Source organism: Eublepharis macularius, chromosome 2 (genome assembly GCF_028583425.1).
Source record: "Eublepharis macularius isolate TG4126 chromosome 2, MPM_Emac_v1.0, whole genome shotgun sequence".
NCBI classification, from domain to species: Eukaryota; Metazoa; Chordata; class Lepidosauria; order Squamata; family Eublepharidae; genus Eublepharis; species Eublepharis macularius.
In genome coordinates this window covers 190,673,531-190,688,683 of record NC_072791.1, presented here as the reverse complement: position 1 = coordinate 190,688,683, position 15,153 = coordinate 190,673,531, and the positions used below count along the sequence as shown (strand labels likewise).

Genomic DNA, 15,153 nt, shown 5'->3' with positions numbered 1-15,153 from the left:
AACCTACAGTTCTATGGATTTTAAAATGTTTTTATCCAGGATCTCTACTAGAAACAAAACTCTATTTACAAAAAACAAAAAAAACCCAAGCTGCTATGTTGTGTATCAAACTGTTTTATATATTTATACTGTACTGTTTTGCTATTATTGTTTTAAATTGTCTTTTGGATGTAAATTATATGGAATGTTTTTTACTTAATGTAATCCGCCCTGGGCTTGTCTCGCAGGGAGGGCGGAATAAACATCTAAAGTAAATAAAAAAAAAATAAAATGTGTGTGTGATGGGGGATCATACACACATACAGGATGAACAAACTCACACAAGAAATATTCTCAGCTTCCTATCAGAAGAACTGCTTATAATGGTAACTGAGCTAACGAACAAGAAAGCATAAAAATATAAAAAGAGTTGTATAATGAATGATTACCCCTGTAGTCAGTGAAACCAACATTGGTACACAAGACAACATTTTAGAAACCTAGTTGAGAAATCACACAGGCATATTATGCCAAGAAAAAAAATTAGTACAATGAAAGGGGACATAAACATTCTGTACATTACACACATTACACAGGTGTGCATTAGAAGGTGATGGGGCTTTGTGAAGAAACGTGGATCATTTCCACACACTAGCAAAGGCAGGAAGGAAAGAAAGAAGAGGTACTACTGATTTTGTAAGAGGTAATAACTTTTTCTTTCTATGAAACTCTAATTCATGTAGTAAATACATGCTAAAATTATTTTTTGATAATGTGGCATTTTGAACCCTTCTTCCAAGTCTGCAAAATAATCTTGCAAAATTGATCTGAAACATACTTTTAGGAGAAGAACTTGGACTAGTGGAAGCAATTTGCCTCATGCGACTTCCATGGCAGCTAAGTGCCACAAGTTTTGAGATAATAGCAGTCTTTCCAAATCCCACATTTCCAACGATGGCAGCTCCCCTGGTTTCAGCCTGCTCTGTATTCTTCAGCTTTTCCTCTATAACTTGAAACAACCAGTCTCTTCCGACAAACACAGAGTCCATTGTTATGCTTGGCACTTCAAACAACAGTGGCTTTAGCAAAATGTCTTGAGGCTTATAGGGGGCAAAACGTGCTGAGAAGAGAGAAGGGAAAGTACTGGTTAGAAGAAAATATGTTATGCCTTTTTTTAAAGTGTCAATTTAAAGCACAAGCATTCAACTTTAAAGAAGTTTTAGAAGCTGCAAATAATCTGTTTGAACATACACTGCCAACCGAGCCCTGAACCAAAACTGTCAGAGCAAAACACACACAACTAATTTTGTAAGGATGGCTTACAAACTTTAAATGGTTTCCATTCAAAGTTTAAGCAAAACAAAACTACATTTTTTTTTCAAATCACATGCTTATATTTTTAAGGGCCTGATTATCTTTGAAAATTGTTGACAAGTTGTATGAGGGCTTAATATATAACATGTTGTCAGGTTGTAAAGAGACAGGAAGTCCTGTTAAAGGATAGATAGGTAAAGGTAAAGGTAGTCCCCTGTGCAAGCACCAAGTCATTACTGACACATGGGGGGACATCGCAACACAATGTTTTCTTGGCAGACTTTTTACAGGGTGGTTTGCCATTGCCTTCCCTAGTCATCTACACTTTACCCCCAGGAAACTGGGTACTCATTTTACCGACCTCGGAAGGATGGAAGGCTCAGTCAATCTTGAGCCGGCTACCTGAACCCGGCTTCCGTCAGGATCGAACTCAGGTTGTGAGCAGGGCTTGGGCTGCAGTACTGCAGCTTACCACTCTGCGCCACGGGGCTCCTAAAAGGACAGATATTGCTTACAAGAAACTGAGAAGAAACTAAGAAAGTAAGACAATAACCTCAGTGCACTGTACCCTCAAACCAGACTGGTACACATTGTATTAAAGTCATTTATATTTTCCCTGCACAGAATGTAAGCCGCCTTAAGACAAGATGAAAGATGGGGTATAAATTTAATTTAATTTATTAGATTTATACTCCACCCTCCCTGCATCATCAGCGGGCTCAGGGTGGATATTTTAATAAACAAACATATGTAGAACTCTCTACTTTGTGAAGTCTGAGTAATGAGAAGGTCAATAAATGGATTCTATTTCTTTACACTTGTGATGCCATTTTCACTTAATCCACTGCACTGCAGTCTAGAGGACTCTGAATAAAAGCTGTCCACATAACTAGACCCCTCTTTAGTCCAGTTCATATATTAAAAGAATAGCACGCCTCTCACTGTGGCACTGCTCTATCCCACATCAACCCAGAAGACCATATGGTAAGTAACCAGGATGGTCCCTCTTATATGCAAACTTCAAGTTCATGGCTAGCATGAAAAGTAACCTAGGAAACAGCAACCACTCTGTTAGAACATGAAAATTATACTTAACTACAGATGTAAACAGATTGACTGTTTCCAGAATCATTGTGACAAGCACAATGCCACCAATATAAATTTCTCATTTATCCAAATTGCCGTGGCTTTCCTTCTTACATTTTTACAGAAAACACACATGATGAACACTGATAATTTGTAAACTAGCATTTGGAGTGACAGACTAGAGAATCAGTGAATATTAGACATTGTTTCTCTTCGGATGTGTTGCAATAATATAGATTAAAGCACATTATACTAATAAATACTAAGCTAATACATAGTAATGGCTTGTATTCTAGGTGAACTTTTAAACTTTTAATGAACTGTCTGTGCATTTTTTTTTAGAGTGTTAGGTAACCAAAACAGGTGTGTTTTAATCTTTTGACAGCTAATTAAAAATAGTGGACTCCATCTAGATTAATGTTTCTTTATCAGAGACTGGACCAATACTGATCTAGTATCTTAACTCTTCCTGTCATTTCTCGCAGATTTATAGCTTTGTTTTGCAAGTTGGCTACAATGTCATTTTTTTGCTAATTAGGTTATATAATATAAATTATGAATATTCAATGAAGCATTAAACCAATCATAGTTTGCTTATGCTATTACGTGAAAAGATCTTAGATATTTGCATATGATAACCTATAACACATCTAGATAATCAGTTAGAGTTCTGATTGGAAGAGATCTCATGAAGATTAGGTAAGATTAGGTGATTCTTATCTTCGCAATGTAGGCTATGAAAATCTTAATGCATTTCATAAGAACTTTGATTATCTTAAACTTAAGAGTTAGTAATTGTTAGCAAATTTAATTCCGATTGCCTTTCTGTGTTCAATTTTTGTAGGACTTACATTAATAATCATATATTTTTTAACTACTTGAGTCATTAAAAAAATAGTGTATTTTCAATAAAAGAAATTAACAGGTGTCTGAGTACTTTGATTAGAAGCGGCAAAGCAATAAAGAATCTTTTCTAAAGAAATGTACTGATAAGTAGACATGAGCACGAGCCATCAAAAAACTGAACCGTGCAGTTCGTGGGGTTTCCACGAACCAGGAACCATGAACTCCCACAAACTGGGGCAAGTTCGTAACCAGTTCGTGGTTCGTAGGGTTTAAAAGCCCCTTTCCGGCCGCTGAGCAACAGCAGGGAAAGGGGCATTTGATCGTTTAAAGGGCCCTTTCCTGCCACTTACAAATGGCAGGGCCCTTCAAACAGCCCAAACCCCACAAACCCCAGCCCCCACCTCCCAGCCTTACCTTGTCTCGTGGTTCTGGTGTTCTCCGCCACCCTCTGGTCCCGTGGCCTCCTCCCCCTCCTCCTACGAGGAGTGAGAAGGCAGTTTTCGGCTTCCTGTGCAGCTGTGCGGGCCCGCCATGGCACCCATTTGAGGGCTCCTCCGCTGCTCTGCGGGCCCGCACAGCTGCACAGCTGTTTTCGGCCTCCTCTGCTGCTCTGTGGGCCCGCACAGCTGCACAAGAGGCCAAAAAGGGCCTTCCCACCCCTCACGGAAGGAGGGGGAGGACACTGCAGCCACGGAGAATACCCGAGCTGCGAGACAAGATAAGTGTGGGGCTGAGGCTGGGGCGGTGGGGGGATGGGGATGGAGGTGGGTGGGAGGCTGGGATTTGGGCCATTTAAAGGGCCCTGACTCTTGCAAGTGCCAGGTCCCTTTAAACTTTCAGCTGGCAGGCGGCAAGGGGGGGATCCCTCCTGCTGCCTGCCAGCTGATAGTTTAAAGGGACCTGCCACTTGCAAGCGGCAGGAAAAGTTTAAAGGGCCACTTCCCCGGGGAAATGGCCCTTTAAACTGCTCCTTTCCCTGCAGCTTTGAAGCAGCACAGAAAGCGGTGTTGTCTGTTAATATGAACCAAACAGAACCAGTAGACCAGTTCCATGGAAGTTCGTGGAAACGAGCTTCCACGAACCACTGGTTCGTGGGTTTTTTTGGTTTGTATTCAGGTTCGTGCCCATCTCTACTTATGAGCAAACAGTTCAAAGAACAATTTTGCTTGACAGGTCTTGAACTAATTGCTGAACACTGTCCAAAAGAAAAGATAAATCTTTCCTTTGGAGTAGTGGAAGCTTAGTTTAGACACAGGCAAGAGAGCTTGTTACAGATGAACGTTGGTTTTTCTTGGGTTCAGCCTCTGACATATTTAAATCTTAATATGACATTCTTGTAGGTTAATTAGTTAATTAAAATATTTCTCAACATTCTACAGATGCACTAACGTTCATTTTTTTCTTTGAACGTATATAGTTTTCACACTTGCTCTCCCTTTGTTTGACCTGTTTTTAATGTATTTTTGTTGCATCCAGGTGTGAAGAACTACCATTCCTATGGAACAGGGACTGGGTGCCCCCTCCCCAATTTAATCTGATGAGCAAAGCAAGATATAAAAACAGAACACATTTCAGCACAAAACATTTCCCTGTAGCCAGCATGTGGCTATATTTGTAAAGCAGCTGCTCTCCAGAGAACAAGTAGGAGAAAAAGCTACTGCCTTCTTATTCTGATGCAGAGTTCCTGGAGGCACTGTTGATAAATCAGATCCCTGGCTAGACAGACCTTTGGTCTGATGCAGCAGGGTTGGATCTTATTGTTCTTATGGCTAGGCAGAGAGAGAAGTCCAAACTATTAAACATGTAATAGCACTGACTTCTTCGGCCTCTTGACAAGGGATATAGTAATGCGACAGCAGGTTATTAGCCCAGCAGACACAGGAAAATGGAGATGCAGATTTCACACATGCCGGAGAAGCTCTTCAAGACTATAATTTGGATTCTGAGGCAACTTTCAGAATCCAGAGCCTAGAACACGCTTGTTTGAGGAACCTGATGTTGAAGATCTGGACCTTCTACTTTTCTTCTTTGTTTTTTTTAAACTTCAAAAAGCAGCCGTGTAGACCAGCTAATATGATCGAGAATTTTTCAATCGCTACCCCACCCCCACCCCCACTCATAGCAGTTTCATATGGGCAAAGTGTTTCATGTTTGGAGGTGAATGAGATTTAAATCAGGGAAACTGTAAGAGAGGAAAGGGTTACAAACGATTCTCTTCCCCAGCAAATCCACCACATATCTGCTTTGAAACATAAAATCCTCAATACACCCATTATGGATCCTGATCATGCACCTCTTGCATCACATCTAGTATGTCCCCCGTGGTATTAATTTGGATTTTGTAGGACTTCTTCCTGATTGGTACACCTTCCACTAGGCTTTCATAAACTACAGACATCCTGAAAATGGACAAATATATTAATACCTTTGATTTCTTGCTGAACTCTCCCTCCAGCAGTGTTGTGCCACGGCATGCGAATTGAGGTTCTCAAGGGAGCATTCCTCTGTCCATCCAAATAGCTCAGGTCTTCTAGCTTGGTGGAACTGGTTGCTATAAATAAGAATGTCATTTAGTTTTCATCATTATTATTACGATCCAGGATCAGAATCTAAGGATCAGAATCTAAGTCAGTAATATATACAATAACATATGAGAAATACATTGATTACATATCTAGCATGTCTAGGGATTGACTATCACAATATACTTAAATAAATAAAATTGTTAAAATCATAAATGATGTTAAAATATCTTAAAAGAAGTTATAATATCCTGTCTGATTAGACTAGCCAGGGGAGAATGTCATCTGGTCAGAGTAATATCAGCAGTAGAGCCCAAAAGTGGCTTATTGCAGCTGTATCGCACAAAACAGAATATTCCAGTTTCGGCTGTAGTTTATATTCTGGTACTTCTAGTAGCACCAGCCATAAAGTAGACCTAGTGATTAGTCCCAATCACAGAATATTTGCATGTGTTCTTATACCTAGGTGAACATACCTGAAAAGCAGATCTATGCTACTGGGAGGTTATGGTATGTTAAGTGCAATGCGTGCTCTAGCACAGAACCATTGAAGTTGTTCCCCCTAGAAGTTCTCATATGAAGACACAAAGGCAGAAGAGTTGAAAAGCAACAGGCAATTTTACAGAAATTCATATTGTTGCAGGTAACTTAGGGCCAAACTACATGATACGACATGTTCCCAGGTCCACCACAGGAATACAGAACCATTTAACAGAGAGCTAGGCAGGTAGTATATTTTTGTACTGTTTCTGTATTTTATTTTGTAAGAAACAAAATACAAATATTTAAATAAAATAGTCTAATTTGTTCATTATTACACACAGTGGCAGAGAGGTATCAGATATGCTGTCACAAAAGCAAATTACCTCTTTGTGTATATTTCTAATCACAGAAGTGTGGACGGGAAGCTTTATGATACTGGTATGATACCCCAGCCAAGGAATGGTGATGGACAGACAGCATACCAAAGGTCTGATTTGTACAACCATTAAAACAAAAATAAATGAAGCCTGGGCACTTTTAAAAGAAAGTGCAGGAGTTACCAAACCAGGTAAATGTGGCCTGACTGTCCAAGGTGTTATCTTACTCTCTAGATAAAGAACAGACAAGAGTCAACAAGAAACAGATAAATCAAGCTACAAAAAGTCATGGTATCAATCTGGGCCGTCAGAGCAAAGACCTATAACTATACATTCTATGGCAATGAAAAAAATCACACAGGCCGAAGTTTTTCAACTAGGCCAAGAGTCAAATAAAGTAAATTTCACACAGCTATGAAACTAAAATGCTCTTCTGCACGTGTCGAAGAAAATGTGATACAAAAAAATATATAACAACAAAAACAACTAGTTTTTAGTTGTTCCTCTAACAGCAAGTACCTTTTCCCACAGACCTGCCTCTTCAAAAATTAAGGCCTTGAGCTTCCATAAACATCACCACCAGCTAAATTACTATGTTTTGTGAATTTGTTAATCACAAGCACTACATTCAATAGCTATAAAATTCTAGAAATTTATTATATGTCATGTGGTCATTTTTCATTGTTAAGTATTCAAAATATCATGTAATCAAGATACATTACAGTGTTTCTTGGCAATCATTACATGAACAAAAACATGCAAATGACCCATTCAACAATGAGAAATAATTCCATACATAGAAAACAATTCAAGAACGTGTACATTTCATGCCCCTAGTGAAAAGATATAGGCCGTTTTTTGAAATATCCTCTCTATGCTAAACACTGCCAGGGTCAGAGTTGCATTCGTTAAAATTAAATATCCTCTTCTTTTTTTTAAATAGTGTCAAGGAAGAATTTAAAACTGATTTACTGCTATCTACTAGTTAAGGAAACAAGGCTCACACGGAATTTTTACAGCCTGTTTGGCAGCCAAACTATTTATTAAAGCTTCAATATTTCTACATCAAAACACAGCAAGACACCTAAGATGATTCTTCTGCCCCAATAATTGCATTCAGAGCTATTCGCAGTCTAAATCTTGCAGGTAAACAAACAGACACTGTGCAGAGTATTTCACAGCATTCAGAATATCAATAATCATTTCATTAATGGTTGGATTTTCTGATTCTCTTTTTGCCAAGATGTATACCTGTTCAGCAAAAAATCTTTAATAGCATGACAATGATCAAAAACAACTCAATTGACAAGACAATTATCAAAAACAACTCCAGCAGTCCATGCAGATACAGTCCTCCCTTCACATATATGTACGTGTTGGATTAAGGCTAAAGGACCTAAGCTACCAAGAAAATCACTCAAATATTTGTGGAAAAGTATGGAAGTAGACAGAAAAGGGCTAAAATTCTACACATTTATAAAAGCTCTGCAGTACTCAGATGTCTACATGCGCATGTGCAGTTGCAAAGAAAAAACCTAATACCACCATCACTTAAATGAATGAGAAATACTTGCAAAAACGAGAACTGTTCACATTTCATATAATGCAGGGCTTTTTTTCTGGAAAAAGAGGTGGTGGAACTCAGTGGGTTGCCCTCGGAGAAAATGGTCACATGGCTGGTGGCCCCGCCCCCTGATCTCCAGACAGAGGGGAGTTGAGATTGCCCTCCGCGCCACTGAGCGCGCGGAGGGCAATCTCAACTCCCCTCTGTCTGGAGATCAGGGGGCGGGGCCACCAGCCATGTGACCATTTTCAAGCGGTTCCGGAACTCCATTCCCCCGCATTCCTGCTGAAAAAAAGCCCTGATATAATGTAACTGTAATGTAACATATAACGTGATTTGGAAGTCGTTTTCTATTTGTCTACCACAGTTCGCTTTCTAGTGAGTTTTCAGTGAAACTAACACCACTATCAGCAAAGGATTTGTACTTCTGGAATATCTCAAACAGGAAATTGAGAGAGCAAATAGGGAAATCTGATAAATTTAAAATTATTTTCCTATTAGCAACTCGGAATCAAAAAGTGATCGAAACTGTAGCTAAATTTTTGTATCTGGCGTCTATGAGGCGAGTTATGTATTTGCAGATTGAGTTTTGATTGTGTGGGGTGTTTTTGTCATTAATATGAGATGACAATAAAGGTTGCCGCTTGCCGCTGCTACAGATCTCAAATGGGAAATTCAGTTTTAAAGAAAAAATAAAACTAACCATTTAATCTTCTGATGTAAAAGCAAAGAAAACAAAAGTTCATTGATGTAAGAGACTTTACAGTTCTATGAGTTCAGATACTTGGATTCCTTATACTCTCCTAAGACCACCCTAGCAGAAAATCTGGTTCCTTATGGTAAGAATTCCAGAGTTGAAAAAACAGTAGAAAGTATTTACATGAACCCAACTGCTTATCTTAATCTGAATAATATTTTCAATCATTTTATCAGGGTTCTTTCTGTGAGAAAATCAATTATTTTGCATTTCCACCCTGAAGATATGTACAATATTCCAAAGAGCTTTTAAACTGCTGTATTTAAATATTGTAACACTACAAATTAAGAATTAAAAGTTAGAATAAAAAACAAAAAGGAAATGAAGAAAGGGACAGAGAGTCCCGAAAGAAAGGTGAAATGATGTTTTAATTCTAATACTCTGTCTTTGTAAACTTGTATTCATTTACCCTATGATATTGTTTATGGAAATGCCTGCCCTTGTCCTTGCCACTGATTGTACTAATCTCACACTATGTAATCCGCCTTGAGTCTCAATGAGAAAGGCGGAATATAAATGACATAAATAATAATAATAAAAATGATAACATTGCACCACCAGCTTGTTGCACAAACTGACATTTAAAAAAAAAAGATTTCCTTAGCTGTGAACAGAGGCTTAAGGATTGAAATAAATCAATATCAAAATCAGGGCTATTCCATTTCCTCTGTAATTGTGGGTTCATGTTAAGACACAAACCTGTCAGTTTAAGATAGCAAACATTCACAGGTACCGGAGATCAACAAACCTTTCCTTGTACCATGTTTTAAAACATGCAATGGCTTATACAAACTAAGTGGGTGATCTATAGAAGAAAAGCTCTGCAACTTCTTCCAGGTCTCCCGCATCTTCTGTATTATGCAATTTAATACTATCAGTTTACCCTGCATTAGAAATGCTTTCACAGAAATAAAACCTTTATGAATTTAAACAGGCCGAAAATTTCTTGTGAGCAATTTGGATCATTCAGGAACTCGTTGGATTATTTCCTAATGTGTCAAGAAAAAAGGCACCAATAATAAAAGAGAAAAAAAAAAGGCACCAATCTTCAACTACCTTCAAAAGGCCTTACAGGATTTTTCAGTTCAGTGAGGATTTTTGAGTTGAGAGTGTGGAGTCTGACAGGGACGGTCAGACTGGTACCCTTATGAAGTGATAAAAAAGAGAATGTTTGCCCTAACTGTCACAACACTGTCTTAAGGAGGACTTTCAATTGATAAGTCAAAGTATAAAAGCCAGCACAAATTGAAACCCGTTTTCACTGCCAAGATAGAACTGGGGGTGAGGTTTTGATAGAGTGAGTGGGAAGTGGAGATTCCCATTCAGTCAAGTGAACAGAATTATGTCTTATGAAGAAGAATAATTCCTGCCCAGGGTCTAGAGAAGAGGTTTTGGCACTAAGAAGAACACTCCCCCCTCCCCCGGTCAACTGTGTTGAACTAACATCTGGAAACCTAAGTTTAAAAGGAGAACTCTGTGAAGAAGCATTGTTACTGTAACCAAAGGAGTCAGCAAACCCCTCACTATCAAGATCTAAAAATAAGAAACTAAGCTTAAAGGAACTTATTTTGCTTGTTATTTTTAAAGTATTCTATTCTACCAACAAATTTTACCTCAGCAATTTGATCCCCTGACTGCCCATATTCCATCCCTGCCTGTTCAACAGAGTTGCTGTTTCTTTTGAAAGTTACTCAGCCTCTAGTGCCCTTTCAAATAAAGAGGAAGATGGCTCCTGCTTTTCCCCATATCAAGTTTCTGGGCTGGGCTAAAAAGCCTAGAATATAACTGCTTATCAGGGTGGGACAAAAGGAACTTTACAACTGTAAACAGAGACATGCTATTTGAGGCTGCTCAGTCACAGCAAACAAATGGGTTTTGCCGGGAAAATCTGCCTCTGAGAGCCAAGCTACAAGTGATGCCTTACCCAGGTTGGACACTTGTCAGCTTCCCTCAAGTTTTGATGGGAAATGTAGGTGGTCCCGGTTTTACAGCTTGGCTCTCCATTACAGCTGCAAGACCAGGATGCCTACATTTCCCAACAAAACTTGAGGGAAGCTGACAAGTGTCCAACCTGTGTCAGGCGTCACTTGTAGCTTGGCTCTAAGTATGGGAGTGAAAGGGGGCCCATCGTATCTGCATTCTTTGCAGAAGCTATAAGGAGGAAGGAAACAGTCTGAGATTAACTGGTGGACCACACTTGATGCTGTTCCTTTCACACTCCTTAAGGCAGGCAAATGGGGATGAATTTTATCTGTCAGACAGTTTGTTCATTAAAAAAATCTTTTGAGCATTTTAAGAGCGCTTCAAGTATTTTAAGAGTGTTCAGATATTTATCTCTACATGATCTAACCAGTTTAATGGTTTCACAACAATATAGAACACTGAGAAAGCACTAAGGAAATCAAACCAAAATATATTCCTGAAAGGAATGAAGGAGATTACAGTCATACCCCAGCATTTACTATGCAGCTCAGCAAAGAACGTTCAAAAGGTATTTTTAAGATTAACACACACACACACACCCTGGTAAGCAGCCATTATAGTTTATCTAAAAACTAAGTTGGCAAAAAACCCACAACATTGTTATACAATTCCCAGCTGGCCTGGAGAAAAGCATCCTGTCCTTTTAAAAGAGATTTGATGGATGTTGATTAAACATGTAAAGCTATTTACCTTCACACCATAAAAAGCTGCCCATTTTCATGCATTAAGCCTCTATCAAAGGAACGACAACTATGGATGAAATAAGGAGAAAGAGCCAAAGCTGAACATCAGCTGAACATCAAGAAGACAAAAGTAACGACTGCTAAGGAATTACACAATTTTAAGGTTGACAAGGGAAAAATTGGAATTGTTAATATTCCTTGGTTCAATCATCAACCAAAAGGGAGACTGCAGCCAAGAAAACAGAAGGAGATTGAGATATGGAAAAGGAGCCATGAAGAAACTAGAAAAGATCCTTAAGGATCAGGAAGTGTTGCAGGAGACCAAGATCAAGATAATTCATACAAATGTATTCCCTATTACTATGTATAAGTGAGAAAGTTGAACAATCAAGAAAGCTAACAGGAAGAAATTTGATTCATTTGAAATGTGGTGCTGGATACCATGGACAGCTAGTTTTGTGAACAGTCAAAAAGATGAGTAAGTGGGTTCTCGATCAAATGAAGCCTGAATTCTCCCTTGAAGTTAAAATGATTAAACCGAGGCTATCGTACTTTGGTCCCATCATAAGAAGACAAGATTCACTGGTAAAGAAAATAATACCAGGAAAAGTGGAAGGCAGTGCAGATGAGAAGGCTTGACTCAATAAAGGAAGCCACAGCCTTCAGTTTGTAAGATCTCAGCAAAGCTGTCAAAGACAGGATTTTTGGAGGTCATTTATTCATAGGGTCGCAGCAAGTCGGAAGTGACTTGATGGCACATAACACATATAAAAGGACAAGAGATGTTCCTCCAGGTCAGCTAGCAACCCAATTTTCATACACAGCGATATGCTTATTAAGACTTTAACATGACACATTTCCCATAAAAAATTTAAAATCATTTAAGGTCAGCACCAACTGTAACTTAAGTCTCCATCTCTGAACATACAACCTTACACAGTTGCATTACAAAACTGTAAGCAAAATATATTTTGCCCTTCATACAGCAGTCTTTTTTCCAGCTTTCAAAACATTTAAGCACAGAAGCCTCTTACAGATCACCAATTTTATTTCATATCTCAGACAGGAATTTTTCTTTTAACGGGGGACTGCAGTGCTGACTATATTTTGAACCAAATCAAAACATACTTTTTTAAAAAACCCTTTTAACTGCACCTTTCCCTTTACAGCTCTTTCCCCTTTTCAACCTATAGGCTGAATACAAATTTTACATCGATATATTCTAGTTTCTTTTAAAACAGTAAAGGGAAGTGACAAGGGGAATAGGAGAAAAAACTTGTCCCGTCAAGGGAAATCCAGATCTTACTGAGTACAACTCATTTTCTGAACTAGAGTTTATTCTACATTGTTGGGGTGGGGGGACATACTAAAGAATGCAAATGTGTATTTGTATATACGGTAAATTAAAATACAATCTGGACTCAGAATAATAATTAAGAATGTTTTGTTATTGCTGCAACACGATGCACATAAAGAAACATCATTTATTATAAACTGCACATGACATGCAATTTTGCGTGGATATGAAACTTCTGTGCTGGAGTTTTCCAGAAACCAACACTGGTCTCCAAAGAAGGACGTTCCCTTTCTTGTCTGAGGATATACCCACTGTGAACTTACTTCCTACAAAATGCTGCAGAAAGTCAAGCTCTGTTATTAACTGAGTAATGACAGGGCGTATGATCAGTTCAGAACTATAGTTTGCATCTCTCAGTTCCTCTTCCTGAGAATGTCAAGCTCTCTAATAAATCTTCATAAATCTTCTGAATCTCACACCTGTGTTTGCATCTTCCTTTTCTGTATTTCTGTGTGTTTGTTTTCGGAAAGAGTTAGTTGGGAGCCTTTCTACAGCCATCATTACATCTACATACACACTGCGCACATTTCAACAGCTGATCGTTTACCACAATCATACCAGAGCTTATATATAGCCATTTTAACATTTTTTTCCCAAACAAATGCAAAGTTGGGAAGATAGTGACTGCTTACTGCTAACTGTTCTTTTGACTGGCCATCTGTGTCACATAAGTGGGTTCTGTACCTGCTAATATCATCTGTGGACATGTGTAGAATCAGGGGGCTGATGTCCTTGCACAAGCCTTAGGGGTTAAGGCAAATGCCGTTCCTCTCATCTCAAGCTGCAAAAAAATGCCAGGCAACAGACTGAAGAAACTAGTTGTGAAGAAGGTGGGTTGTGTGACTGAACTTACGACCCTTCAAAGAACACTAACCACATGGTTGTTGTGGGTTTTCCGGGCTGTATTGCCGTGGTCTTGGCATTGTAGTTCCTGCCGTTTCGCCAACAGCTGTGGCTGGCATCTGTGACACTGAGAGATCTCTGTCTTTTGGTGCTACACCTCTGAAGATGCCAGCCACAGCTGCTGGTGAAATGTCAGGAACTACAATGCCAAGACCACGGCAATACAGCCCGGAAAACCCACAACAACCATCGTTCTCCGGCCGTGAAAGCCTTCGACAATACAACACTAACCACAGTTAAGCAGTCTGTCTTTCTTCTTTATGGTCTCTGGGAAGTCTTACAACGCTGGGACATCATGCAAGATACCACTCTTCCAAATATGGTATCAACCCAAAGGTTATGTATCAAAAGCATAATGCTTAATAAAATGTTGAAGGAGCTGTACAAACAGTTACCCTGTAGAGGTTCAATAAAGTAACATCAAGAAAATAGAGCAAGAATGACTAAATTCCTCAAGTGAGATCTCTCTCGAGATACATGCGTTTAGGTAGTTTGGCCAACTGATCATAAAAGATGATTTAAGCAATCCTGCTATGCGACATTTACAAATAAATATATTTGTCTATGTGTTTTAGGTTTTCATCTTAACAAAAAATTCTTGGTCCTATGCAAATAGATAAACATTTACTTAGGAAATTCTGTAAATTTAAATCATGGAAAACAGGGAAACAATCTTTGATGATGACTGGATGAAGGAACACCATTCCTATGAATCTTCAATAAAGGAAGATTGCAGAACAAAGCCAACGGTTCTTTCTCCCAAAAGCAATTGCTATAATATTGAGAAGATCCGTTCTGAGCTTATGATCACAGTTCACAAGACCTTAGAGCTTTGCAAAGATTAGTAAGAGGAAAGATTTAAGGCAGGGTCGTTACCAACCATATAGTCAAAGGGATGGACTTATATAGAGCACATAAACTCTTTCTAAGCTTTAGCTTTTCTCAGAGCTTTTTCAAATAGAAGATTTACACATTACCTCAGATCCCAAGACCTGGAAGCTTCCTGAAACTATACTCGGTAGGCCAACTCAATGACTGCACATTTCACAGGAATTCACATTGGAATTTCACACACATTTTTAGAGCTTACATGAAAAACAGAAGAAGTAAATCTAAGAAATAGAGCCATTTTTTAAAAAACGAAGACTGGTTTGCTGAACTGTACTTGAGATGAGTGACAGAAAGACTCCAGAAGCAAAATAAAAAGTCAGAGATGTACTCACAACAATGATAGTTCTTGAAACTAGCATTGGTGATTTATTAACAGTGGTTCCTTTGGTACCATGTTTCTTATTCTTA

General features: G+C 38.7%; 1 protein-coding gene across 1 annotated transcript in view; it reads right to left on the bottom strand.

The window, feature by feature from the left end:
* TANC1 (tetratricopeptide repeat, ankyrin repeat and coiled-coil containing 1) overlaps positions 1-15,153 on the bottom strand; it is a 201,141-nt gene that overhangs the window by 55,751 nt on the left and 130,237 nt on the right. Inside the window, exons 8-9 of the mRNA XM_054970196.1 lie at positions 5,651-5,776; positions 818-1,099 (exon numbers count right to left, since the gene is read on the bottom strand). Coding sequence (XP_054826171.1) covers positions 818-1,099; positions 5,651-5,776 — 408 coding nt within the window. The remainder of the gene's footprint in view (positions 1-817; positions 1,100-5,650; positions 5,777-15,153) is intronic.